The 27,291-nt window shown below is 54.7% G+C and overlaps 1 protein-coding gene across 9 annotated transcripts; it reads left to right on the top strand.

Moving 5' to 3' along the window:
- The first annotated feature begins 283 nt into the window (after nt 1-283).
- On the top strand, nt 284-26,873 carry HPS1 (HPS1 biogenesis of lysosomal organelles complex 3 subunit 1). Of its 9 annotated transcripts, none has more exons than XM_027960550.2 (21): nt 284-327; nt 1,579-1,710; nt 1,976-2,091; nt 5,828-5,944; nt 9,291-9,428; nt 9,634-9,776; nt 12,770-12,878; nt 13,907-14,067; nt 14,541-14,643; nt 15,321-15,416; nt 15,569-15,638; nt 17,098-17,153; nt 18,469-18,636; nt 18,730-18,909; nt 19,997-20,058; nt 20,542-20,676; nt 20,758-20,823; nt 21,866-22,010; nt 24,236-24,349; nt 25,586-25,668; nt 26,132-26,873. In XM_027960550.2, the coding sequence occupies exons 4-21, from the start codon at nt 5,828-5,830 to the stop codon at nt 26,292-26,294; spliced, it is 2,109 nt and encodes a 702-aa protein (XP_027816351.2). In that variant the 5' UTR covers nt 284-327; nt 1,579-1,710; nt 1,976-2,091; the 3' UTR covers nt 26,295-26,873. The 9 variants fall into 9 exon arrangements, with proteins under 9 accessions (XP_027816351.2, XP_027816352.2, XP_027816353.2 ...); XM_027960551.2 differs by having other exon boundaries at nt 284-486; XM_042238917.2 differs by lacking the exon at nt 284-327 and adding an exon at nt 949-1,475.
- Nucleotides 26,874-27,291: the final 418 nt, after the last annotated feature.

Below are 27,291 nucleotides of genomic sequence, written 5' to 3'. Positions count from 1 at the left end.
GGAGTGGCTTGCGCTTAGGCAGGTGGCGGGGCCCAGCGCAGTGGCCGATGCAGGGGCCTCTGACGGCTGCCGGGGAAGCCTGCACATTGTGGGCCTCGGCGCCCTCCTCGTTGACCGGAGGGCCGTAGCCACTGTCCCGCAGGAAGTGAGGGTCGCCGCCAGGGCTCGACGGTCCCTGTTACCTAGCGGGAGCAAACTGCCCGGCGGGCTGAGGGCAGAAGCCTAAGCCAGCCAGAGGCGGAGCGAGCTTCCAACGCGTCCGCAGGCGGTCACGTGGGCGGTCACGTGCGCACACCCGGAAGCGCGGCGCGGACTCCTGGCAGGCTGGTAGGTGTTTGGCTACCACTCGGTACGCGCAGTCCGAGGGCCGCGGTAGGCGGCGGGGCCTCGCCGGGACCCCTGCACGGCCCTCCCGGAAGTAGAGGAGTCCCCACCGCCAGCCTCACCCAGCCGGCGTGGGAACGTGGGCGCGTCGCTTCACTTCTGGTAGCCAGAGTTTCTGCAGCTACGAAGTGGGGCCGTGGCCACTCTGTTCGGGGAATTGTGGGGTGAAACTGGTGCATAGACTGTAAAGTGCAGGGCAAACAAGAAGGCTGCCAGTGGGCAGGTCCTACTCCTGCGTCCTGCGGCCTTTCAGGGGCGGCGGTCATAGGGGCAGTTTACAGGGAGAAGGGTGAAGATGAGTGTTGGGGCGGGGGCGGCGGGGGAGGGAAGGAGCGGAGGAGGTTCCCCAAGTTGCCCCGGCCCCATCTAAAGCTCCGCTGAGTCCTGTGTTCCCTCCTTACAGCAGAGAGCAGGGAAACCACAAAATAACACCAGTGGGGTTCTCTTTCCAACAGACTTTTTGAAATAAAAGTAGAACTTAATGTCCACTAAAGAGGATTTCCATGTTAATGGGAAGATGGCGTTAAGGTCAGTCATGCCAGCGATGTGGTAGTTAAGTCTCATGTTGCACAAGATGCTGAGCCCTTAACAGCCCTTTCTTGCCTTTTGTTTGCTTACAATGCTTGGCTTCCTGGTGAAGCTAAAGCTTTATATTGTTCCTGCTTTTTATCATCAAAATATGAGTGGATCTGGAGCTAGTTTAGTTCACCCTGTTTTTGAGGAGGGGAGCTGGGAAATAAGAATAGTGACACCCCCACCTCACCTCTCTGTGTAAGAAGAGCTTTCCAGGTGGCATAGTGGTAAAGACTCTGCCTGCCAGTACAGGAGACACGGGAGATGTGGGTTCAATCCCTGGGTGGGAAAGATCCCTTGGAGAAGGAAATGGCAACCCATTCCAGTATTCCCGCATGGGAAATCCCATGGACAGAGGAGCCTGGTGGGCTACAGTCCACAGGGTTGCAAAGAGTCGCACATGATTGAGCACACACCTCTGTAAGAAAGTAGTTTGCTAAGGATGTGACTGCCTGGTTGCTCCCTGACTCACTAGAACCCTGGAGGGAGATGGAGCCAGAGGTTGAGCCCAGAGAAATGTAAGTGCCTTGGCAAAGCCAGAACTGGAACCAGGTCTCCTGTGCCGGTTGTGTTGGTTTACTGCCATTCATTGCATATCCTTGGATATCTCCTGTCTTCCAGGACTGCATCTCTGTCTTCCTGGGATGTGCTGTGCTATCGCCCAATAGTCACTCCTAGCAGGCTCCCTGGGGGTGCTCAGGATAAGCTTGCTGACCACACCATGGTTCAGAGTGACCCACAGGGAAACAGTAGGTGAGAATTACTGTTTGTGGCCACTGGCTATGTCCAAAGGACTGTGCTTGCTGGGTCCATGTTCTCCATTGTGGGAAGGCAGGGGTGAGCAGTATACGGAGCACTGGGACACCTCCTGGCAATGGGGAGTGTGTTCTGAGCAGACTGCCCAAGAGCCAGAGAGAGACCTTTGACTACTCAGCCCTCCACCATCTTGTCCACTCCCCAGAATGGGCAGCAGTTGAAATGAGAGCCTCTGCTTACTCTAATGCCCCCCCCACCCCAGTTTAACCAGGTCGTGGAATGCTGTGCTGCTCTCCATGAGCTGGTCACCGAGACTGTCTCCTGCAGCCCTTTCTGAGCCTTCGGCTGTCAGGAAGCTCTGCTGTGCTCCTTGCCACGGTAGGTGATCCTGCCTGAGATGGAAGCAGGAGGCACCTGCCCTGGGGCTACTCGGACTACGGGAGGTGGACAGGATGAGGCAGGCAGAGGACTGAGCTCTCTCAGGCTCTGCAGAGCTGTCTCAGCCCCGTCCCCTGCCTACCCTAGCCCTGCATCCTCATGTCACCTTTGCCTGTTCTGTTCTTCCTCCCTGGCATCTAGGTGATCATCACAGCCTGTTGTTATTTAGTGGCTAAGTCATGTCCATCTCTTTTGCGACCTCATGAACTGTAGCCCACCAGGCTCCTCTGTCCATGGGATTTCCCAGGCAAGAATACTGGAGTGGGTTGCCTTTTCTATCTCCAGGGGATCTTCCTGACCCAGGGATCGAACCCACCTCTCCTCCATTGGCAGGTGGATTCTTTACCACTGAGCCACCTGGGAAATCCCATCACTGCTTACCAAACCTCTAAGCTACACCTCCTGAATTAGCCCCTTCCTCCTCTCAGTTCAGTTCTGTTCAGTCTCTCAGTCGTGTCCGACTCTTTGCAACCCCATGAAATGCAGCACGCCAGGCCTCCCTGTCCATCACCAACTCCCGGGGTTCACTCAGACTCATGTCCATCAAGTCAGTGATGCCATCCAGCCATCTTATCCTCTGTCGTCCCCTTCTCCTCCTGCCCCCAATCCCTCCCAGCTTTCTCCTTTGGCCTTCAGCAAAGAGTGGACCCACATTACCCCACACTAGGACAACTGGCCTCCATAACCTTGACCCCACCCATCCACGACACATACCCTTACCAACCTACAGGGACTCTCTGTTGTTCATGACTTCATTCTACAGCCCACTGTTCTCCAATGCGCGTACTCCCTTCCCATCACGGCAGCCCCTCAAGTCCTGAACCTTGCCAGGCTCACCTGGGAGTCCCAGGGCAGCCTCTTCCAGGCCCACCTGCCCCCATGCAGCAATCTTCCCTTTGACGCTCCATTGCTCTCCTGGTCTCTGCTTTGTGTGTAGCAATTCCATGGGAGCAGGCTACATTTTCTTTTTTTCACTGTGCTAGAAACACAATGAAGCTAGGTGCTCTGAGTTAAAGTTGATAATCCAACTGGAGATTAGGGAGGTACCCAGTAAGAACCCGGAGAAGGCATTGGCAACCCACTCCAGTACTCTTGCCTGGAAAATCCCATGGATGGAGGAGCCTGGTAGGCTGCAGTGCATGTGGTCACTAAGAGTCAGACACAACTGAGCGACTTCACTTTCACTTTTCACTTTCATGCATTGGAGAAGGAAATGGCAACCCACTCCAATGTTCTTGCCTGGAGAATCCCAGAGACAGGGGAGCCTGGTGGGCTGCCGTCTATGTGGTCGCACAGAGTCGGACACGACTGAAGCGACTTAGCAGCAGCAGCAGCAGTAAGTACCACCAAGCTGGTCACCTAGGGGATCGAAGAGTATAGCTGAGTCTGAGACCTTGAGATATAATGGTCCTTCTGAGGAAACTGGACGTCCAGCCATGGAAGAGTTAAGAGCAGGGCTTCCTCATCACCGTCATGTCTTATCACACGTGGAATGTGCTCGTGTCCGTGTGACATGCTGAGGTACAGGAGAAGGTCTGAAGCCCCTGCCTGGGGCAGGCAGCTGGCCCGAGAGCTCTAGCTTCCCCAGACGTGGTCAGGCTGCTCCAGGAGTTGAGAGTCAATGTCTTGCTGTACCTCAGGGGGCCAAGGCCCAGAGGAGGAAGCTGTGGATTAAAAGTCTACCATGGTGAATAAGAAAACACATTTTACATAATCGAGCCTTGTGTGTTGCAGAGAGGGAGCGTGTGTGGGGGATGGGGAAGGAGGTCTGAAAGGGCAGAGGATGCTGGTGGAGGTGGCTGAGGAGGCAGCAGCTAAGCAGGGGTGAGAAGAACTGTGGCCAAGGTCACACAGTCTCTGTGTCCACCAAGGAAGGAGGAACTTGTGATTGAAACTCCCGTAATGCTGAGCCCACTGCCTATGGGCTTTGGAGCTGATACTCTGGGGCTGTTTTTGACTTGAGTAGAAGTACTGGACCACCCAGGGGGAGGTGCACTAGCTACCCAGTGTTCCAGACCAGGCCTTGACGGCCTGCCTCCCTTGTGCAGTCGACCCCGTGTCCAGATCACGAGCTGGGTCCTTCTTTACACTTTATCCCAGGAGGCTGGTAGTGTGTCTGACGCTGTGTTTATAGAGCCTGGATAACACAGAAAGGAGCTCAGCCTTGGCATTCAGTTCAGTTCAGATCAGTCACTCACTCAGTTGTGTCATACTCTTTGCGACCCCATGAACCTCAGCACGCAGACCTCCCTGTCCATCACCAACTCCCGGAGTCTACCCAAACTCATGTCCATTGAGTCGGTGATGCCATCCAACCATCTCATCCTCTGTTGTCCCCTTCTCCTCCTGCCTTCAATCTTTCCCAGCATCAGGGTCTTTTCAAATGAGTCAGCTCTTCGCATCAAGTGGCCAAAGTATTGGAGTTTCAGCTTCAACATAAGTCCTTCCAATGAACACCCAGGACTGATCTCCTTTAGGATGGACTGGTTGGATCTCCTTGCAGTCCAAGGGACTCTCAAGAGTCTTCTCCAACACCACAGTTCAAAAGCATCAGTTCTTCGGTGCTCAGCTTTCTTTATAGTCCAATTCTCACATCCATACATGACCACCTGAAAAACCATAGCCTTGACTAGATGGACCTTTGCTGACAAAGTAATGTCTCTGCTTTTTAATATGCTGTCTAGGTTGGTCATAACTTTCCTTCCAAGGAGTAAGTGTCTTAATTCATGGCTGCATTCACCATCTGCAGTGATTTTGGAGCCCCAAAAAATAAAGTCAGCCACTGTTTCCCCATCTATTTCCCATGAAGTGATGGGATCGGATGCCATAATCTTAAGTTTCTGAATGAATGTTGAGCTTTAAGCCCACCTTTTCACTCTCCTCTTTCACTTTCATCAAGAGGCTCTTTGGTTCTTCTTCACTTTCTGCCATAAGGGTGGTGTCATCTGCATATCTGAGGTTATTGATGTATTCTGCATATAAGTTAAATAAGCAGGGTGACAATATACAGCCTTGATGTACTCCTTTCCCTATTTGGAACCAGTATGTTGTTCCATGTCCAGTTCTAACTGTTGCTTCCGGACCTGCATACAGCTTTCTCAAGAGGCAGGTCAGGTGGTCTGGTACTCCCATCTCTTTCAGAATTTTCCACAGTTTATTGTGATCCACACAGTCAAAGGCTTTAGCATAGTCAATAAAGCAGAAATAGATGTTTTTCTGGAACTCTCTTGCTTTTTCAATGATTCAGCAGATGTTGGCAATTTGATCTCTGGTTCCTCTGCCTTTTCTAAAACCAGCTTGAACATCAGGAAGTTTATGGTTCACGTATTGCTAAAGCCCAGCTTGGAAAATTTTGAGCATTACTCTACTAGCGTGTGAGATGAGTGCAATTGTGTGGTAGTTTGAGAATTCTTTGGCATTGCCTTTCTTTGGGATTGGAATGAAAACTGACCTTTTCCAGTCCTGTGGCCACTGCTGAGTCAAAAATAGGAGTAACTGGAGATTCCTGCTTTGCTGTGAGGGTGCTGTGAAGTAGCGCCAGGAAGGCCCTCATGGTAGTGCCCGGCGCACAGTAAATCCAGTAGGTGTTTGCTGGGATTATAATTTTTTTCGTTCCTCAGGCTGAGTCTGTGGGTGTGGGGCTGGAAGTGACCTTGACCTCGCTTCTCCTTGGCAGATGAAGTGTGTCTTGGTGGCCACAGAGGGCGCGGAGGTCCTCTTCTACTGGACAGATGCAGAGTTTGAAGAGAGTCTGCGCCTGAAGTTTGGACAGACGGAGAATGAGGGAGAAAAGGTGAGTGCAGGGCAGGCGGGTCAGACGGGGGACTAGCACAGCACCGTCAGGAGGTGGGGAGCCTGCCCACCCGCCCTGGCCAGCCAGAGGGGCGGACAAGGCTGCGTGTGTCTGCACCTCTCGCACCCACACATCCTCAGAGGTTAGCCCCTGGTGCTCTGGAGGGCTGTGCCCCACCCTCACCCCATGAGATTTTGAGCACCTCGGCATGTGCTTATCTTCCGTCTTCACTAATGAAGTGTCTCTTCAGGTCTGTGGCCTATTTTTATTGCGTTGATTGTTTCTTATTATTCTTGCCAACGTTTGAAAGTTCCCTAGGTATTATGGATATGTCCTTTAGTAGATACACGTTGTGCAGACATTTTCTTCCAGTCTGTGTCTCATCTTCATATCTACTGCACAATATCTTTCAAAACAGATATTTTTACTATGATTACTCCATGTTGTCCACTTGTTGCTTTTATGGATCATACTTTTGGTGTCATATCTAAGAAACCTTTGCCCAACCCAAGATCACAAAGAATTTTCCCCATATTTTCTCCTGGAAGTTTTCTAGTTTTAGGTTTTATATTAGGTCTGGTGATGCACTTTGAATTTTTGTATGGAGTGTATAGATAGAAGTGTATTTCTTTGCATATAGATGTCCAGTTTAACACTGTAATGTGACGGCTCGAAGATAGTTGTCCTTTTCACTTAAGTAAGTTCTACTGTACATTCTAAAGTAATAAGTTATTTTGAAATTTTTTTCTAGACTAATTTTGAACAATTTTTTATTGAGGATACAGTAGACAGTCCTTGCGTGTCTGCAGCCACACAGGCTGGTTGCCTCTCAGCATCCCTCCTGGTCCAGTGGGCCTGGTCGTCAGCTGAACTGGCGCCCTGTCCGCAAGTTAACTGACCTCAACATCACTGACGCTCTTTAGGAATGATACAACGTATCAGAGATCATAGACATTTAAGTGATTTTATTTAAGCTAAAAACAGGTCTATCTGTTAGGCTCCTTTATTTTTTAGTAGTCAATATACATAATTGTTAAGTTAAGAAGTTTTAAGTAGTTTTAGTTCTTAAACCATTATATCACTATGGTCTAAACATTTAAGAGGCAAACGATTTGATAGTGTTTCTCTTCCTCTTTATTAAAAACCTCAGAAAGGAGCAAATTCCTGATTTTTCAGTTCCTAAATGACTAGCATAAAGAAAAAAAAGTCTTCAAAGTTTTATTTCTCTTGAATACAACACTTTTTCCCCTTGGCCCCATAAATAGCATGACTTAATTGTAGGAAATTTGGGAAGTAACAGAGAAATAGTTTTTAAATGACCCATAATTCTTCTACCTCAAGCCATTAGCTCTTCAATATATTTTCTTTGGGTCTCTATCTTTTACAAATAGTTGAGCTCATACCACACTTATAGTTTTAATCCTGGGTTTTTTTTTCACTTGCCATTATAGCAAAAGCATTATTCCATTTTGTTAAATATTGTCAAAGGCATAAATCTTAATGGAAACATTATATTCAGTATATGAATAAATATAGCATCATTTATTTAGCCATTTCCCCAGTACTTGACATGTATATTGCTTCTAGTTTGCTATAGCTATTACTGTTGGGGACATTTGTGCTTGAATTTTATCCCACATCTCATTATTTCCTTAGGATAAATTCCTAAAAAAGAATCATTGATTCAAAAGCCATTCAAAGATATTGTACCACTTTATAACCACACCACATATCAATAATACAGGAGAATTCTCTTTACACCCTAGCTACACCAAAGATTATCATTCCCCCCTCCCAACCCCACCAAAACAAAAAAATTCTTGTCATACCTGTACACTTAGTGAAAGCTACTACTTTTAAAATGAGTTGCTGTACACCATCTAGGTTTTTAAGTCACATTTCTATTAATGTAATTGATTCATGACAGTTCCAGAAAATTATGGTACATGAATAATTCAACCAGCATTTGCCTATGTGAAGGGATATTTATTCAACAAATACTAATCAAGAATCCACTATTTGCCAGCCTCTCGGGGCCAAAGCAGTGACTGTAGCAGCATGACCCTGTACTCGCAGAATTTAGAGGATGAAGATGAACCAGATGGCAAATAAACACCGTGGGGGTTTTTTTCTTAACCAGAGTGTGGGACGGGGCAGACGGGTAGGCTGGGCCTGGGGATGGTCAGGAGAGGAGCCGTCTGAGCTGGGACCTGTTGAAGGTGACTGTCAGCCCCTGCAATAGTGGACACAGGCCTGGGTTCCTGAATGTCGAGTCTGGGAGGAAATTACGCCCCACATGCCGTAGCCCCCTCATACTTCAAGTGCCGCACAGTGCCCCTGGCCGCTTGCCTGTTTTTCTTTTAAAGGCGAGGTCTTACTCAGCTCCTTGTATCCAAGTCAAAACCAGGACTCTGCTTCCTCCCTGTTTCAGTCGAGGCTCCTGAGATCAGCATGGGGAAAGTCAGCTGTGCTCTTGTGCCTGTTCATTCTTGTGTCAAGAGCTTGACTTATTACCATTCGCCCCGACCTTATCCCATTTTCATTCACAGATCTTCAGCACATCCGTCCAGTTTCTTTTTGGTTTTGTCTGTTTGTTCTGTTCTTTATTTGGAAGGCAGGGGGAATGGATGAGGGAAGAGATTATAAAAGTAAAGGCATGCTTGTCACCGAACTAGGAAAGTACAGAAAGAATTAAAAACTAGGGGGAGAAATCATTCCTGATCATCCTCCTGTTCAGAAGCAATCACTTTAATGATGTTGAAGTTTTAAGTGTTTTTCAGTACTTTGTTTTTTCTGTGCACTTGAAAGTACAGAGCATTCACAACCTTTTTTAAAAAACGTTACGCTGTATCATAGGAATTTTCCATGTCGCTGAAGTGCTCTGATACTTTAAGTGCCTTGTATCTTCCCATCGTTCAGATGTACTGTTGTATATTTAACTCTTTCCCTGGTACTGGACATTGACATTCTTTCCAGTTTCTTCTGCTATACATGATGCTGCAGGGAGCATTTTTGCGCTTGTATCTCTGCCCCGTTTCTGATTGTTTTCCTTAGGATACTTTCCCTAAAGGAGACTTACGGCGACGAGGGGCCTGGACTTAGGTGCACATGTCAGACTTTCTTAGAGCCGGCTTCCTCTATGGAAGGCCTTTCCTTCCAGAATTAAGGCCTGAACAAGTCTTCCTGACCCAAGATTTGGGGCAGGGTCTCCCTGTCAAGACAGTGACAGCCTCCTGGGTGGGTCTAGAACTGTGGCGCCCTTGACGTCAAGTTCCGGATATAGTCCGTTCCTTCGGCCCCAGTGTCTGGCCCCCTGAGCAGTGTTGTTCTCTACCCCCGCTTGCAGCCTCCCGCCCTGGAGGACCAGCTTAGCACCCTCCTGGCCCCGGTCATCATCTCCTCTATGACCATGCTGGAGAAGCTCTCGGACACATACACCTGCTTCTCGACGGAAAATGGCAACTACCTGTATGTCCTTCACCTGGTGAGTGTGCCTCCCTGGGGCCCACGTTCCTCTGCCCCTTGGTTCCTCGGACGGTCCACACGCCTCTTCCTCACCTTGAACCTCAGACTCCTTTAGAAGGCAGATGCTGCATCTTAGCAAAATCCGCTGGGATCTGACCGCCCCCCAGCCCTCCCATCTCTGTCCCCGGGGGCTGGCTGACATCAGCGGATCTCTGCGCCTGCAGTTTGGAGAATGCCTATTCATCGCCATCAATGGAGACCGCACAGAGGGCGAAGGGGACCTGCGGCAGAAGCTGTGCGTGCTCAAGTACCTGTTCGAGGTGCACTTCGGGCTGGTGACTGTGGATGGACAGCTCATCCGAAAGGAGTGAGTCCTGGGGTACTGGGCCGAGCCCCTCTCGAGGCCTCGGTGAAGCTGCTGCTCCCACTCTGCCCCTGCTGCTTCCTGGCACCTGCCTGGGTCTCTCTAGCACACATTTGTCATGCATGTGTGCGCAAGAGGCTGAGAAGTGAGGTGAGTTGCTCAGGCACCCCCGGTTCCACCCCCGTCCCACTCTGCTCCCTGGCAAGAGCGCGGCCAGATGCACCCCCACTGTGTGTGGGTGCCCCGGCGGTGCTGTGGCTCCCCCAGCTGTGCTGTGGGGGTCCCCCAGGTATATGGTGTGACTCGCCTCCCCCAGGTGTGCTGTGGGGCTCCCCCAGGTGTGCTGTGGGGGTTCCCCCAGGTGTGTGGGTGGCCCCCCAGGTGTGTGTGGCCCCCCAGGTGTGTGGGTGGCCCCCCAGGTGTGTGTGGCCCCCCAGGTGTGTGGGTGGCCCCCCAGGTGTGTGTGTGGCTCCCCCAGGTGTGCTCTGTGGCTCCCCCAGGTGTGCTGTGGGGTTGCCGAGGGTGTGCTGTGTGGCCCCCCAGGTGTGCTGTGGGGCTCCCCCAGGTGTGCTGTGGGGCTCCCCCAGGTGTGTTGTGTGGCCCCCCCAGGTGTGTGTATGGCTCCCCGAGGTGTGTGTGTGGCTCCCCCAGGTATACTGTGTGGCCGCCCCAGGTGTGCTGTGTGGCCCCCCAGGTGTGTGTGGCTCCCCCAGGGATACTGTGTGGCCCCCCAGGTGTGCTGTGTGGACCCCCAGATGTGCTGTGTGGCCCCCCAGGTGTGCTGTGTAGCTCCCCCAGGTGTGCTGTGGGGCTCCCCTAGGTGTGCTGTGTGGCCCCGCAGGTGTGTGTGTGGCTCCCCCAGGTGTGCTGTGTGGCCCCGCAGGTGTGTGTGTGGCTCCCCCAGGTGTGCTGTGTGGCCCCCCAGGTGTGTGTGGCTCCCCCAGGGATACTGTGTGGCCCCCCAGGTGTGCTGTGTGGACCCCCAGATGTGCTGTGTGGCCCCCCAGGTGTGCTGTGTAGCTCCCCCACGTGTGCTGTGTGGCCCCGCAGGTGTGTGTGTGGCTCCCCCAGGTGTGCTGTGGGGCTCCCCTAGGTGTGCTGTGTGGCCCCACAGGTGTGTGTGTGGCTCCCCCAGGTGTGCTGTGTGGCCCCCCAGGTGTGTGTATGGCTCCCCGAGGTATGTGTGTGGCTCCCCCAGGTATACTGTGTGGCCCCCCCATGTGTGTGTGGCTCCCCCAGGTGTGCTGTGTGGTCCCCCAGGTGTGCTGTGTGGTCCCCCAGGTGTGTGTGGCTCCCCCAGGTATACTGTGTGGCGCCCCCTGGTGTGCTGTGTGGATCCCCAGGTGTGTGTGTGGCTCCCCCAGGTGTGCTGTGTGGCCCCCCAGGTGTGCTGTGTGGCTCCCTAGGTGTGCTGTATGGCCCCCCAGGTGTGCCGTGTGGCCCACCCAGGTGTGCTGTGTGGCTCCCCCAGGTGTGTGTGTGGCTCCCCCAAGGTGTGCTGTGGGGCTCCCCCAGGTGTGTTGTGTAGCCCCCCCAGGTGTGTGTGTGGCTCCCCCACGTGTGCTGTGTGGCTCCCCCAGGGGTGTGTTTGACCCTCCAGGTAAACTGTGTGGCCCCCCAGGTGTGCTGTGTGGCCCCCCTGGTGTGCTGTGGGGCTCCCCCAGGTGTGTGTGTGGCTCCCCCAGGTGTGCTGTGCAGCTCCCCCAGGTGTGCTGTGTGGCTCCCCCGAAGTGTGCTGTGGGGCTCCCCCAGGTGTGCTGTGTGGCTCCCCCAGGTGTGCTGTGTGGCTCCCGCAGGTGTGTTTGGCTCCCCCCAGGTGTGCTGTGGGGCTCCCCCAAGTGTGCTGTATGGCCCCCCAGGTGTGCTGTGGGACCCCCCAGGTGTGCTGTGTGGCCCCCCCAGGTGTGCTGTGTGGCTCCGCCAGGTGTGTGTGTGGCCCCCACAGGTGTGCTGTGTGGCCCCCACAGGTGTGCTGTGTGGCCCCCTAGGTGTGCTGTGTGGCTCCCCCAAGGTGTGTGTGTGGCTCCCCCAGGTGTGTGTGGCCCCCCCAGGTGTGCTGTGTGGCCCCCAAGGTGTGCTGTGTGACCCCCCCAAGGTGTGTGTGTGGCTCCCCCAGGTGTGTTTTATGGCCCCCCAGGTGTGCTGTGGGGCCCCCCGAGGTGTGCTGTGGGGCTCCCCCAGGTGTGTGTGTGTGGCTCCCCCAGGTGTGCTGTGGGGCTCCCCCAGGTGTGCTGTGTGGCCCCCCAGGTGTGTGTGTGGCCCCCCAGGTATGCTGTGTGGCCCCCAGGTGTGCTGTGTGGATCCCCCAGGTGTGCTGTGTGGCTCCCCCAGGTGTGCTGTGTGGCCCCGCAGGTGTGTGTGTGGCTCCCCCAGGTGTGCTGTGTGGCCCCCCAGGTGTGTGTATGGCTCCCCGAGGTATGTGTGTGGCTCCCCCAGGTATACTGTGTGGCCCCACCAGGTGTGCTGTGTGGCCCCCCCATGTGTGTGTGGCTCCCCCAGGTGTGCTGTGTGGTCCCCCAGGTGTGTGTGTGGCTCCCCCAGGTGTGCTGTGTGGTCCCCCAGGTGTGTGTGTGGCTCCCCCAGGTATACTGTGTGGCCCCCCAGGTATACTGTGTGGCCCCCCAGGTATGTGTGTGGCTCCCCCAGGTGTGTGTGTGGCCCCCCCAGGTGTGCTGTGTGGCTCCCCCCGAGGTGTGCTGTGTGGCTCCCCCCAAGGTGTGCTGTGTGGCTCCCGCAGGTGTGTGTGTGGATCCCCCCAGGTGTGCTGTGTAGCTCCAAGTGTGCTGTGGGGGTTCCCCAGGTGTGCTGTGGGGCTCCCCCAGGTGTGTGTGTGTGGCTCCCCCTGAGGTGTGGTGTGTGGCTCCCCCAGGTGTGCTTTTGGGGTTCCCCCGGTGTTTGTCACAGCAGCTTGCCCAGCTCTGACAGTGAGCTCAGACTGCTCCTTTGGTTGAAGCTGGTGACGCCACTTCTCTGTGGGTCCCCCTTCTCTGCCCCAGGCTTCGGCCCCCAGACTTGGAGCAGCGTGTGCAGGTGTGGGAGCGCTTCCAGAGCCTGCTGTGGACCTACAGCCGCCTGCGGGACCAGGAGCAGTGCTTCGCCGTAGAGGTGACGCTGGGTGCGGGGGTTCTCGGGCCACGGAAGTGTCAGGCCGCGGGGCCTGGGCAGTGTTGAGACCCTGCTTTGACGTCTGTCCCCCACCCCAGTGAGTGAGGGCACCGGCAGCCCCCAAGCTCATGCATTTCAGAGGGTTGCTCTTTCTGGCTTCATGGTACATTAGGCACTCTGATGGGCCTCCCTATAATAACACGGCTAGACTTTGGGTAAAACAGATTTCTTAGTGCAGTTTTTGGGTGCTCAGTAAATTATGGAAATTTCTGGTTAGCTCCCTCACCTCTGATCCCTTCCCCCAAATTATGCTGAGCTGAAACTAGAGTAGAAAATAGTGAACAGTGAGCAGCACTGAAGTCAAGATTGCCTGAGTGCAGATGATGGTATCACTACAGCCAGCAAACTACGCCTCCGGCCAGCAGCGACAGGGGAGCTGAGCCTCAGCTCCTACTTAAGCGCAGGTCTGAGGAGTAGGCTGCTCGTCAGTAGCACCCGCCTTGCTCCCTGTTGTAGACAAACAGACTCTCTGTAGATCAGTGGTTCTCCTCTTTGTATGCATCAGAATCATCTAGAGGACTTGGAAGATGGGCTTCTGGGCTTCACTTTTCTCAGTCACTGTGGGCATTGAGGGTGGGAGGCTCTATAACTTGCATTTCGAACAAGTTCCCAGGTGACTGTGGTTATGCTGGTTGGGGAACTACAAGTTGAAAGCCATTGATTTAGAGGACAGATGAAGAGCAAACAAGTATCAGCTCACCACTAATAGTCAGGCGCACAGGAGGATGAGCCGTGAGCGTGTCAGGGGAACCAGCCCCCAGCAGATGTAGACCCCGCAGGAGCTTGATACACCGGTACAGACAGAGCCCCTCAAGAGCACAGCCTGTGTTAGTCTGAGCCTCCCTGCTCCCAAGCGTCTGGCGCAGGGTGTGCTCTTACCGTGCCCGGAGTGAATGTATCACTAGACTTCGGTTGGGACGAGAGGAATCGGGGTGACATGGCTTCCATCCCCCTGCCCGCGTCCCCAGGCTGTGGAGCGGCTGATCCACCCTCAGCTCTGTGAGCTGTGCATCGAGGCACTGGAGCGGCACGTCATCCACGCCGTCAACTCCAGCCCCGGGCGGGCTGGCGAGGAGGCCCTGCACGCCTTCCTGCTCGTGCACTCCAAGTTGCTGGCTTTCTACTCCAGGTGAGCCCCAGAACCCCTCACATTCACCCTTTCTTGCGACCCCTTCCTGAAAAGCACCACCTCCTGGGCCTGGGAAACCTTGAAAGACCCATCACTTCCAGGAAGCGCTGATTCTTAGCTTCTTAGTTCTTCATCCCCCTCGGTTCACTCCCCTCTGAATTATTCCTTCCTGGAATACTGTCTCAGAGTCTGAACTTAGGGTTTCCTGATATGCCGTTCCTGGTCCCCGGTGGTGTTCCACTGGTCATTGTTTTTTTCAATACAACCAAGTTTTATTTTTAATAATGAATGAGTTCATTAATTTTGTATATTCCATGTCTTTCTCAGAAGAGGATAAAGTCAGCTGGCATGTTTATAAACTGTGGAGGGCAGGGACCCTGCCCCAGACCCCCTTACCTGCCTGCTCCCATCCACTGCCTCCTGCGGGCAGGGGCAGTGGGCACATGCTGACTGGCTTCCTGTCCTCTCCACAGCCACAGTGCCAGCTCCCTGCGCCCAGCTGACCTCCTGGCCCTCATCCTCCTGGTGCAGGATCTCTACCCCAGCGAGAGCACGGCTGAGGACAGTGACCCCCAGGTCTCTCTTGGGGCAGCTCTGTGGGCAGCGGGAGGCCACCAGAAAGGCGACTCAGATGGCCATTCTGGAGACCGCTGGGCAGGCAGCTGGGGAAACTGGTCTCTGAGTCTCAGTCCTGAACATGTGGTTGGGCATGACTTTCCTAGCTGCTTTCAGGTGTAAGGGGAATTCTAGAAGGCAGGTGGATTAGTGGGTTAAAAGTGCAGGTTTTTGGAGTCACGTAGTCCCAGCTCTACCACCTAGCTGTTTGCTGTGCAAGTGCTCACCCCGTGGGAGCCTCAGTTCCCTCGTCTGTACAATAGGACAACCATGGCATCTACTTCTCAGGGTTGTCATGAGGAATAAAGGTGGCAGTTTACTAGGAGCCCAGCGGTGCCTGGGGCATAGTGAAATGCTCAGAAAGTGCTGGCCAGCCGGGTTGCCACGCCATCCTCCTCATCAGTGGCAGTGTGGCAGTGATTTGGATGCCAGTTTGTTGGACTTTGTAGAATTTCTGTGGTTCTGGAGAAAGACTAGAACTGAAATATCCCTGGGAAGCAACGGCACACACTCAGAGCTGTGCAGTGGAGTGGGCGCAGGGGCTGGCGAGCCCCCCGAGGGCTGTGCCATGAAGCGCTGGGAGGAAGAGAAGCCAGTCAGCAGCTTTAACCAGCTTTCGCGGGCCTGTCCTGTCACAGCTTTCCCCACGGAGGCCCCACCGCAGCCAGAGCATCCCCGTGCAGCAGGCCTGGAGCTCTTGTTCTGCAGACCCAACCAGGAATTCTACGGGGACCGTATGTGCTTTGTACCATGGGGAGGGGCCAGGAGGGGAGAGGAGGAGGGGAGAGGAGGGGAAGGTCTGCCTCTCCTCGGAGAGCAGGGTCCAGGGCTGAGCCCCCGGGAGACCCCCTAAGCCCTCAGCCCAGGTGCCCCTTCTCCCTCCCAGGAGACAGACAGCTTCTCCCCTGCTGACGAGTACTTCACACCAGCTCCTTCCCCTGGGGAGCAGAGTTCAGGTGAGATCTAGTGTGGAGGAGGGACCCTGGACGGTGAGGGGGAGGAGCTGGGTGCCAACTGGCAGCCCTGGGAATCTGTCTTAGGGGTCAGTGGATCCCAACGCCCTGTAAGAGCCAGGCACAGACACCCACATTCCTAGAGCCCAGGACGCTGTCTGCTGCAGCCCCTCTGTCTTGCCAGCTCCCGCTTGAATTCAAGAACTTATTGAGGCCACTTCAGTGATCCATAAAAATTCTTATGACAAGTTGATTTCATTTAAAAGTTCAGCTTGTATATGTGTACTCTCACTGCCTTCCGTTTCTTTTTTTGTAGTTAATAAGTAATCAGCTAATTAAGTAAGTTTATTTCCAGCACAGTGGTTTAAAATATCAATATTCAATCTGTATAGTTTATACTTTACTTCCAAAGTAAGTGGATAAACAATAAAAAAAAAATGTTTGAAATATTATTAACAAAACAAAAAAGGAGCCTGGGACCTCTGAGACCACGTGGCAGCTCATCTCTGCTTGTCCACTTCTCCAGGGCCAAGGTCCCAGCTCTCCTGGGCTCTGTAAGCTTGCCAGGAGCCCAAGCACATCAGAAAGCGCTATTTTGGGGTGACGGCTGAAGTTCCGTTTTCTTCTCACTGCTTCCTTCCCTTGTTCCTCCTCCCGACCCCTTTCTCTCAGTGGTTAGTTTTTTCATGCCTCAAAGCTGTAAGAATTCCTGTTCCACAGCACACACAACTCACAGCTTACAAACGGCTTGAGTTGCTTTCATCCATTTTAAGACAGGTGTTTGAAACATAAGATACAGGCTTTCCCCAAGAAACGTGATTATAAATGATGGTTATTCGCAGTGAAATATATGAGAGGACATAGTACAAAGCTATAATATTTCAAATGTGTACTTGATTCAGTAGTTTTTGTGAGCTGTCCTAGGAAAGGAAATCTAGTTCGGTTCCCAGCACACAGTAGGTGCTTCAGTAAAAGTTTGCTGATTAACTAAATGAACGGGGAACTGTAGACAGTTTGTGCTGCCTCCCAGCGAAGAGTGAAAAGACACTGTTATAGCCAGAGAGGGGCTCAAAGGGGTAGAGCAGACAGAAGCAAGGAGGGGATTGCGGGGCTGAGGAGGGGCTGAGGGACCTGCCCCCACTCTGCAAGGTACACGGAGAGGAGCTCGTGCCCAGCAGCCAGCCTGGGGGAGGGGGCGGGCAGAGGTGCCTCTCTTCCCTAGCCAGGCTGCCCTAGCTGTTCTACCATGGAGGGAGCTTGCCCTGCACTCGCCAGCTTGGGGTAGAATGAGAAGGGAAAGGCTCTCCAGTTCACACCGAGGTGCTCTGCCCAGCGAGGTGCTGTGAGCTGCCAGTGGAGAAGGGCCTCTTTTCCATCGTCCCCTGCTGACAGGCTGTTGGCCCAGTGTTTACATTTTCCCACTGTTTCTGTCGTTCTGTTATTACCTACGGTCTGTCTGCAGGTAGCACCATCTGGCTGGATGGGGGCACCCCACCTACTGACTCTCCCCACATCCAGGTGAGTTTTTCCTGGGGGCCTAGGGCGCTTGGCCAGGATACCAGCTGATCTGAGATGCTGCAATGGGCTCTGGGGACTCTGAGGGTTTCTCCTGGGGTGACGCTCCAGCCATGCCTGTCTTCAGTGCTGTCTCACGGCTGTCCGGCCAGTGCAGGAAACAGCTCAGCCCAGAGGTGGGGGCCAGGGGTAGGGTGAGGCATGGTGGGTGAGGGTGGCCTTCTCCCTCCTTCCTCCCCCTCCCCCAGACACACAGCCTCCACTCCTAAGAAATTCCCACTCTCACTGTTCTTGGGAGTGAAAGTCTAACTTAATTTTTAATGTTTTTTTTTAATAAGAGAGTAAATATGTTCCCTGTAGAAAAATTGGGGAAAACAGAATTAAAATATGGAAAAGGAATAAGAATCACTCAGTCCCAACCCCAGATGTTAGCTGCTGTTAAACACTTTTGGAGTGTTTCCTTCTAGGCTTTCCTATGACTTTATAAATGTATTTATACACACACACACACACACACACACACACACACACACACAAAACAGATATATTTTTTCTTTTCCCCGATTTGAGTCCTAACGCTCTTCATTATTTTGGGGGCATTTTCCCATGGACGAGGCACTCCTTGGCAATGTGGTTTTTAACGAGACTGTTCAGAGTGCATCGCCTGCATTATGGTATCATTTATTTAGCAAATTCTTGGAACAACCAGTGTGTTGCATCCGGTCCTTTGCTGTCGTCGTAAGACTACCGTGACTTCCTTACAGAGAAGCTTTTGTGGCATCCCTAATGATTCCCTTAATTTTCCACTTTTGCCTACTGAAGACTCTTACTCAGAGCCCTCATGAGGCTGGAGTCTTCTCATTTGGTCCTGGAAGCCCTCACTTGCACCCTTAGGATGACTTTCGGAGGTCCGGAAGGTTGTCAAATGATTAATTGTTAATAGGCTTTAAACCCTTTGTGTACATGACGTTGGGGAGGAGCCCCCCCCCAGCTCATGCCACCCCGTCTGCTTTCCCCACTTTCCTTTCTTCCTTTTCCCCTTTCTTACTGCCCACCACCCTTGTGTAGCATCCAGTCCTGACGCTGTGCAGAAGGGCCCCGAAGATGCTGAGAGAGAGACAGACAGCCGGATGGGAGCTGCCAGGGGAGCCTCAGCAGAGGGCCAGCATTTAGGAACTGGGACTTTGGGGGCTAGAATAGTTTGTCCCTCAAGGTTCCGAGGGACATAGCAAGTGGGCAGCTGCGGGGGGACCCAGCCTGGGGAGGACTCCCGACGACTGCCCCTTCCCTCCCCCTGACAGCTCCTCTTCCTCCTCAGATGGCTGAAGACACCCTCCAGATGCTGATCCCTCACTCCCCAGGACCCTCTGGCCCCAGAAGGATTTTCCTGGATGCCAGCGTGAAAGACAGCTACTGCCCCCTGGTGCCCCACACCATGTACTGCCTGCCCCTGTGGCCGGGCATCAGCATGGTGCTCCTGACCAAGGTATCAGCGCCCCCGCCTGCCCTGGGGCCATCCCAGCCTGGACACCCGCCCCCGGCCGCCCCTGTCCACCCCGCCCTGCTCTTCTCCCCTCAGTGCCCCAGCACGGCCCTGGCCCTGGCCCTGTACCAGCTGCTGGATGGGTTTTCTCAACTGGAGAAGAAGCTGAAGGAGGGGCAAGAGGCTGGGAGCTCCTTGCGGTCCCACCCCATCGTGGCGGACCTCCGCCAGAGGATGGACAAGTTTGTCAAGAATCGAGGTGGGCAAGAACTTCAGGTGAGACACAGGCCCTGACGCCCCACCTTGGGGAGGGGAGACAGGGCCTGTTCTCATCACACCTGAGGGGCCAAGGCTCAAGGGGAGGGGGCCGGCCTCTGCCCCCCCCCCACCAGAGGACCGTGCTCCTGATCCCCCGCAACTCAGCAGTGCACTTGATATTTCCTAAACGTTCTTGTGTGACTTTGGCAGAACACAGGTTCCAGCTCCCATGTTTCAGATAAGGAAACCAGGGCGGGGCTCAGATAGATGGTGATTTGGCCAAAGTTACTGGACGGGTGAGCAGTGGAGGCAGAGCCCAGCTCGAGGGCTCAGTAATGGCCAGTTGTCTGCCCACTGTGCCCCTCACCATGTGGCTGGCCTCACAGGCTGCAGGACACAGGGAGGCCGTTCCACCCATGGGGGGCTGAGAGCCCAGACAGGGTCGTGAGGCCCAGACACACAGGGACAGCACGTGAACAGAGGAGGAGACCAGTTCCCTCCAGGCAGGGGCCTAGGAGGGGACGCGCCAGACGAGAACCCTGGGCCGATATCTGAGGCCGTTCATGTAGCTGGCAGGGCTGGGGTCTGTTTGAGGAACTGAGATTCATGGTGGCTGAAGTTTGCACTGGTTTGAAAATAATCAGGGGACTAGACGAGGCAGAGTAGGCGACTGAAGCCCAGTCGGTCCACGATGCCCCTTGTCTCTTGGTGCCCGGCATGCCCCAGTGAGCTATCAGGAGGCAAAGAGCCCTGAAGGGGATCAGCACCCCTGCCCTTGCCTGCATCCACCCCGCCCTCAAGGCACTGACCTGCTGCTCCGACAACACTGGTTTACCTGTCTGCCAGCGAGGCCGAGAGTCTGGGGCTCAAACCCAGAAGCTGCTTTTTAAGTAAAAGCCTGCTGAGTGACTAGACCGTGGTGTACAGTGGGCTGAAGGATGCTGGGGCCCCGCCAGAGACCCAGCCTGGCTGTGGACAGCATTTGTGTGCTGGGCCTAAATAAGCCGTGGAGATGGGGAGCCTTCTAGAGCCCGATGTCAGAGCCCCCCTGGACCTTACTGTGGGAACATTGTCAGGAAGCCGCCTGTCACTTGTCTGCTTACAGAGAACCTGGCAGGAGTTCAAGACCAAGGCCTTCTCCAAAAGTGAGCCCGGCTCATCTTGGGAGTGAGTGGTGGGCCCTGAGGTCAAGGAGGGCATCGTTTGGACAAGGGGGCAGGTTTCCTCCAGGCCCAGGAGGAGAAGATGCTTGGGGAGGCGCTTCTGAGCACAGGGCGGGTCCTGGGAGGGTGGGTCCAACCCCTACGATGCTGAGGGGAGGCTGGGGGCAGAGAAAACACGTTGAGGAGCAAGGCCTGAGGACCGACACCACTAGCAGAGACCCAGCTTCTGCACGGACCCAGCATGACCTTGGGCAAGTCACTGTGCCTTGTATTTCCATAAAATAAACCAGGAGGTTGGAGAGTTGAGTTTCTCAGAGCCCCATGTTGGGGGAACATGGAAGCTGACTCCCAGCTCAGTGAGGGCCAGGGTGTAGTTCATCAGCCGCGTCCATCAGTCCAGGAGGAGGGTGACCACAGGGATGGGGTGCCATCCTGGGTGTGCCCTCCAGGATCCTTCCCTCCGTGACAGTTCATCCCTGGCCCCCAGGCTGCTCCAGGCGTGCAGGAAGGTGAAGCGGCAGCTATGCGCCGTCTATCGGTTCAGCTTCCTGACCGTGGCCCCAGGCCGGGGGGGCCCCCACCTGCCCCAGCACCTGCAGGACCAAGTCCAGACACTCATGCAGTAAGTGGCAGTGCGACCCCTCGGCGGCTGGGGCGGGAGCTGGGCCCACCTCACCCTCCTGCTCCCTTGCTCCCTCGACAGAGAAAAGCTGGCGGACTGGAAGGACTTCCTGCTGGTGAAGAGCAGGAGGAATGTCACCATGGTGTCATATCCTGATGCCCGGCCCTGGGCTGGCCGTGAAGGCCCCTTGGGCTGCTGCCCCACTCTGCCCACTCCTCTGCCCGCTGTCTGGAAGGACAGCAGCTTTAGGGAAAGAGCAGGTAGTTCGCACCTCAGCTTCCTTTTGCTGAAGAAAGTGAGGAGACTTTAGCGTCCTGTTAGTGTCCTATCTGTAGGAATGCTCCGAGGCTGGAATTTCAGAAAGCCCTGGTGTCCCGAGATTGCTTCATAGAGGTCATCTGTGTAGGTGTTGTCCAGCCAGCAAAGTGGCAGTGGGTCTCCCAGGAGGGGCAGGGGCCTGGGGTCAGGTAGGTTTGAGGGGCTGGGCCCCCCCTCCTTAGATGTTACAGTACAGTGAAATGTGAAGGCTCTGAGAAGGCCTGCAGTAAGTATGTTTGTTGGTCCCTGTTTAAAAAGCCATCTCTAAGACTTACCCTTTTATTAGAGAACTAGTTTCATCAATTACTAATCTTCCCTGAAACTTTATATGAAGCAGTTTTTCCAGTATTAAAATTTCCTGAGACTTCAGTCCTCACCGTGCAGGTGGAAGGGATGACAGACGGCCTTGCCAGCCACCAGCTGCTGCCCGTCCTCTCAGATGGAACCTTCCAGCCCAAGACGAGGCGTAGAGATGAAGATTGTGGCGAGGCATGAGGGTGGCGGCCAGTGAGGCTCACTCAGCTCCATAGCTCTGCTCCCACCCTGGCCTCACCACGTGTGCCATTTAAACTCATCCTGCATGAAAATGGTAAAACATAAACGTGCTGTGTTGCTTGGGAGCAGGACGCCCGGCGTGAAATATGCCAGAGCCAGAGATCCATGGTCCTTGCGTCTTAGACCTTCTTAGGATTGGGAGTTCAAAGGGAAAGTGAGACCTGGGAAAGAGGGTGTCCTGGGAGGGTAGGGTGGCTGAAAAGGAAACCTATGGGGCGGGTGGGGTGGGGGTGAAGGCGCCTAAAGGAAGCCTCGGTGAATGGAGGAGCTCCTTCCCTGCTTCTGGCTTCAAAAACACCTTAACTCAGCCCCTCACCTTCCTGGAAGACTTCCCAGGCCTGGTGCATTTCATCTACGTGGACCGCACCACTGGTCAGATGGTGGCCCCTTCCCTCAGCAGCAGTGAAAGGACTTCATCGGAGCTGGGCCGGGGGCCCCTGGCCACCTTCGTCAAAACCAAGGTAACCTGGCCAAGTCCAGGCACGCTCCCTGCATGTCAGACAAGGCGTGCCTGGACCCCTGCCTGGAAGGGCTAGTCCCCGCGCTTGGGCCCCTGGGAAACTCCCAGCACTCCCGTGGGAACTCTTACTGCTTTCTTCCTACCTCCGCACCCAGCTTGGTGGGCCTCTAAGAGAACGGTCCTGTCTTTGTCACCCTAGGGCCCCGGCCAGCATGTGGGGCCACCTCCCCAGATGTGTTAAAGTTCCTGGAGCAACACTGGGTCGTGAGGCCAGGGAGGGAATGGCTGGGGCCCAGTAAGGGTTTGTTGAGTTCACTAAGACAGAAAGGGGACACACAGGTTAATGGATTTGAGTATCAGAATGTAAAAGTAGGAGGTTTCTACAGAGGAAACAGTCTCCAGGGCTCCTTTTATTTCCTTTGATTCATCTTCATGGCAAACTAGTATTTTTGGTGGGGAGGCCTCTGCCACTTTATAAAAAGCTATATTTTATACATATATTATACATACTATGTTACTATATATTATACATGTTACATATATTTTACGTTATTATATATGTATATTTTATATATCCAAGTAAAGTGTATCGTAATGGTGAAAACAGGGTCACTGACAGCCCACTGGAGACCCAGCTCTGCCCTCACTAGTCGTGTGGCCTGGGGCGGTAGGGAGTCTTAAGTTTCAGCTTCCTCTTCTATTAAAGAGAGCAATAGCACCAGTAACGTCATGGAGTTACGGCGTAGATCACAGATGCACGCACACGGTGATGCACAGCACGTGGCACCGAGTGTAGCTGGGGCTGGTCGAGCATTTCCTGGGGCCGTCCACACCAGCGTCTTCGTCTCCTTCCGGGGTAGCTGGGCTGGTCTTGGTGTGTTTCTCTCCATTGCTCTCCTGTGCAGTTTGTGCGTCTCCGTCTCCTTCCGGGGTAGCTGGGCTGGCCTTGGTGCGTTTCTCTCCATTGCTCTCCCGTGCAGTTCGTGCGTCTCCGTCTCCTTCCGGGGTAGCTGGGCTGGCCTTGGTGCGTTTCTCTCCATTGCTCTCCTGTGCAGTTTGTTGTAGTTGAGGTCATCCTGCATACGCATGTGTTCCCCGCAGTTTTGTTCACTTTGTATCTGGTGCATTTCCTCATGTCATTAATTCTTTATCAACACGGTTCTCATCGGCTCCACAGCAGTCCATCATGGGAACACAGCATCATGTACTTAGCCATTTCCCCAGTGTTGAATACTGAGATTGCTCGCAGACTCTATCATAAATAATGCTGGTGCACACCCCTCTAGGCATTTATCCTTGTCCTTATCTCAGATTATTTTCTCAATATGGATTCCCAGAAATGGAATTATGAAGTCAAGTGGGAGGAATTGTTTTTAAGGTTACTGATATACGTTGTCAAATTGCTTTCCTGAAAAATAGAGCAAGTCCATGTTATTTGTTTGCATTTAATTAGACGCTGTGTGTGATCAGGTTGGGAGTGGCTCATGTACACCTGTCACTAAGCATCTTGGAGTGCAGAAGGCCTTTGCCAGCCCTGGGAGGTGGGGGGTGGGGGCAGAGGTGCCCTCCTGCTGCCAGCTTCCCTCCGGCAGCTCACAGGCAGCGGCGGAAGTCCTTGAATCAGGGAGGAGAGCCTCGCAGAGAGGACCTGAGGCACGTTGACCCTCGGTCACTGTGTTCCCATCGGTGCCCTTGGTGAGCCCTTGTTCAGACTTCACCTCAGAGCAGAGGATGTGCCAGGGCCAGGGCACTGTGCGTTCAAACACTTTTCTAGCACCTTCCTGGCATAGAGCCATGCCAGAGATCCTCAGCCCTGAGGGGTCCGTGTGAGCCCTCGACATCAGGAGAGTTCCAGGTGGCCACCCTCTCATCTCTGCTTGCATCCCTGGCTCTGTTCTGGCCTGAAAGATGAATTTGCTACTTTATAGCTTGCATATATAGTGAAGATTCATAAAGTGTTGATACGTATATTTTGTCCTGCAGTAATGAGAGGGATAGGTAGTCCATCCATCCCTCCATCATCTGTTTATTACTAAGCTCCTGCCCTGAGCCAAAGCTGGGCCCAGGCGCCAAGAAGGAAGATGAGCAGGAGAGGCCCCTGGCCTTCCAGGAGCTCCTCGTCCGAGTGCTTTTCATCACTGGGATTTGAGAGCCCGAGCCCAGCCCCCGCCCGTGGGGTAAGGGCCGCCCTCAGGCCGCAGAGACAAGCACTGTCCCCTCCCCCAGGTCTGGTCTCTCATCCGGCTGGCGCGCAGATACCTGCAGAAGGGCTACACCACACTGCTCTTCCGTGAAGGGGACTTCTGCTGCTCCTACTTCCTGTGGTTCGAGAACGACATGGTGGGTGTGGCTGGCCCGGGCAGGGCAGTCCTGAAGCTCTCCCTTTCTCCTGGCTTCTGTTCAGTCTGTCTCTCCGGCTCTTCTTGTCACCAGTGGGACTGACAGCAAAGCCCAGCTGGCTGGGACCCAGAGCTCAGGTCCGCCTTTGCGCTCAGGCTCTGTGACCCCTGCCCCCAGTTCTCTGAAAAACTCATGCTGTTCAAGAAGCATCCGGGTGACACATGAACAGACCGCCATGCCCCGCGCGAGCAAGGATGCTCAGCCCGCACTTTCTGTGATACCAGGCCTCGCTTCCTGCTCCCGTTGCTGAGACAGATAAACGGAGAGAGCAGTTAACCAGCCTGCCCAGGGCAAGGCTGCCCACACCTCGCATGCCCTGTCTCTGCTCCTGGCAGCACGCCCTCCTTCCCCTCAGCCTAAGGTTGTGGCATCCCTTGCCGTGGTGCAGTGTGGCTATTGGGGTCTCACCGTTCTCAGCCTCACACACCTGCACAGCCCATGTGTTGGTTGGGACAAGTGTCTCCGATCCCATTTTGCAGGTGGTGGAACTGATGCCCTGAGATCAAACACCACAGCCAGGGCACCAAGGTCCTAAGTGATGATGTCAGAACCCAGGCTTGGCTTCCAGAACCCAGGCAGGCTCCCATCTTTGGCCTGTGCCCTCCTCAGAGGTGCCCAGGACGTGGGGCTGAGCATCACCTCAGCCTCTAGGGAGAGACAGGCTCTGTGTGTGTGTGGTTGACTCCATGGGGTAATGGGCGGGCCTCACCATCCCAGTGGGCACAGGACTGCAGGAACCCCATGACGACACCTGGCGCATGGTGGGAGCCCAACAGAGCCTGAGTCGCTTCCCCGACGTGTCCTCCCCTGGGATTCCCAGTCCTTTCAGAGAGAGACTTGGCCTTTGGTCACACTTTGCTCTTACTGACACTTCCCCAGTCACCATCCTTCATGCTGAGCCAGGTCCACTGGTTGGTGGAGAGCTATCACCATGATGCCTGGCAGGACCCCAGGAACTTTATGTTCATCACGTCTAATGTTCTTGGGAGTTTATTCTTATCCCCAGTTCCCAGATGAGAAGACAGGGTAGAAAGAGGTCAGTGCATTTTCCCAGCACCAAGCACTTGCTAAACAGGGCTGAGCCTGGCCTCGGACCCGCTGTGTCTGTCTCAGGCCCATGGTCTTCCCACCGTGCCCACCGCCTCCCCGCTCAAGAAGTTCCTCCTCCTTCCCCAGGGCCACAAACTCCAGATCATGGAGGTACCTGTGCTGTCTGATGACTCAGCTCCCATCGGCATGCTGGGAGGAGACTACTACAGGTGACGCCAACCCGGAGGGCTGCTGGGAACAGAGGGGGACAGATGACAGATGATAAGTGCCCGTCTCAGCAGAGGGAGCAGCCCTTCCTTCAGGAGTGTTTCCTTGCCCCCCGCCCCAAGCCCAGCCCCCCTTGTTAGAAGCTCCTCATGGCCAGGCACTCAGAGAAAGAGAGTGGGGTGCTCTTGGGGTTCCTCCCCTTCTGTTGCACACTGAGATGGCATTTGCAGCTGTCTCTGCTGGGCTCCTGGGACCTTCCCTAGCTGGCTCGGGTCCCATAGCTGGGGCCCTGCCATCTGGGGTTAGGATTCCAGAGGGTGGGCCCTGGCAGCCTGGGGCTGAGCCTCAAAACTGGGGAGTCAGCAAGGAGCAAGGAAGTCCTTTCCAGCCTGGTGCTAGAGTCCAGTGAGGTGACCTCATGCCCATGTCTCCCTCCTGAATCCTGTCCTCCTTCCCCCTCTCCAGGAAGCTGCTGCGGTATTACAGCAAGGGCCACCCGGCCGAGGCTGTCAGGTGCCACGAGCTGCTGGCCCTCCACCTGTCGGTTGTGCCCACAGACGTGCTGGTGCAGCAGGCTGGCGAGCTGGCCCGGCGCCTGGGCGAGGCCTCCCGCCTCCCCCTGCTCTAGGACTAGGAGGGCGGCCCCGTGCATTGGCCTCTGCCCCCGGTTCTCCAGGCCTGCCTGGCTCACAGACATCACCACGGCAAGAGCCTCCTCCTGTCCACAGCGGCCCTGGGGATGGCACTGTCTCCAGGGCAGCCCCAGAATTTCTTAAAGAAACTCACTTAGAGCCACCTCCATTGCGGGTAACAAGCAAACCCCAAACCCTTCCCTCTGGAGAAAGAAGAAGGCCAGTTTCCTTAGCTAGAGCAGCTGTGGATGTGCACTTAGACCCAGGGCCACCCCACTTTGGGAACGGCCTCTCCGTTTACCCCAGGAGACCGACAGGAAGTGCCCAGCTCTTCTTGGAGTGGGGAGAGCGCCTCAGGAAGCCCGTCTCCTCCCGCGTGAAAGGTGCTCCCCTAGCTGGGTTGAGCCCTGGCTCTGCCGTGTCCTCACTGTGGCTCTGGACACTGGCTCTGGACAGTGGCTCTCTCCCCCCATCCTGAGCCTATCTCCCCGCAGTCAGTGTGACTGCGCCCCCGTCAGGACAGTCGTGGGGCTGCAGGACGGCTGCAGGCACGCAATAAATTTTGGTCACAGTGACTGTGGTTCCGTCCCCTGGCCCTTCTTGGTGGCCTCTTTGTTCCCTTCTTGGTTCTAGCTCCTGCCGCAGCCCTGCCCCAGAGGTTCCTGTCACTCAGTCCCACGGATCCCAGGCTGTGAGGTTTCTCAGAGCTTCCCGGGGAGGGGGCGGGCGGGGCAGAGGTGCTCCTGGTGTGCCCTGGATTGAGAGCACTGCCCTGGGTGCAGCCCCTCCTCTAAAGTCTCCCCGCCTCACCTGAAAACAGGCCCGAGGACAAGAGGCCAGCAGAGCCTGGGACCTGGACACGTCCACTACTCTTGGGCTGCGAGGCCACAGCTGGGATGGAGGGAAGTGAGGCAAAAGCGAGCATGGCGCAGTGGAGCCAAGGGCTCACGTGTGACACCAGAGAGCTGAAATTCATGCAAGGACTGTTCTTTC

The sequence above is a fragment of the Ovis aries genome, chromosome 22 (assembly GCF_016772045.2).
Source record: "Ovis aries strain OAR_USU_Benz2616 breed Rambouillet chromosome 22, ARS-UI_Ramb_v3.0, whole genome shotgun sequence".
NCBI lineage: Eukaryota > Metazoa > Chordata > Mammalia > Artiodactyla > Bovidae > Ovis > Ovis aries.
This window is presented reverse-complemented; position numbering and strand designations above follow the sequence as displayed.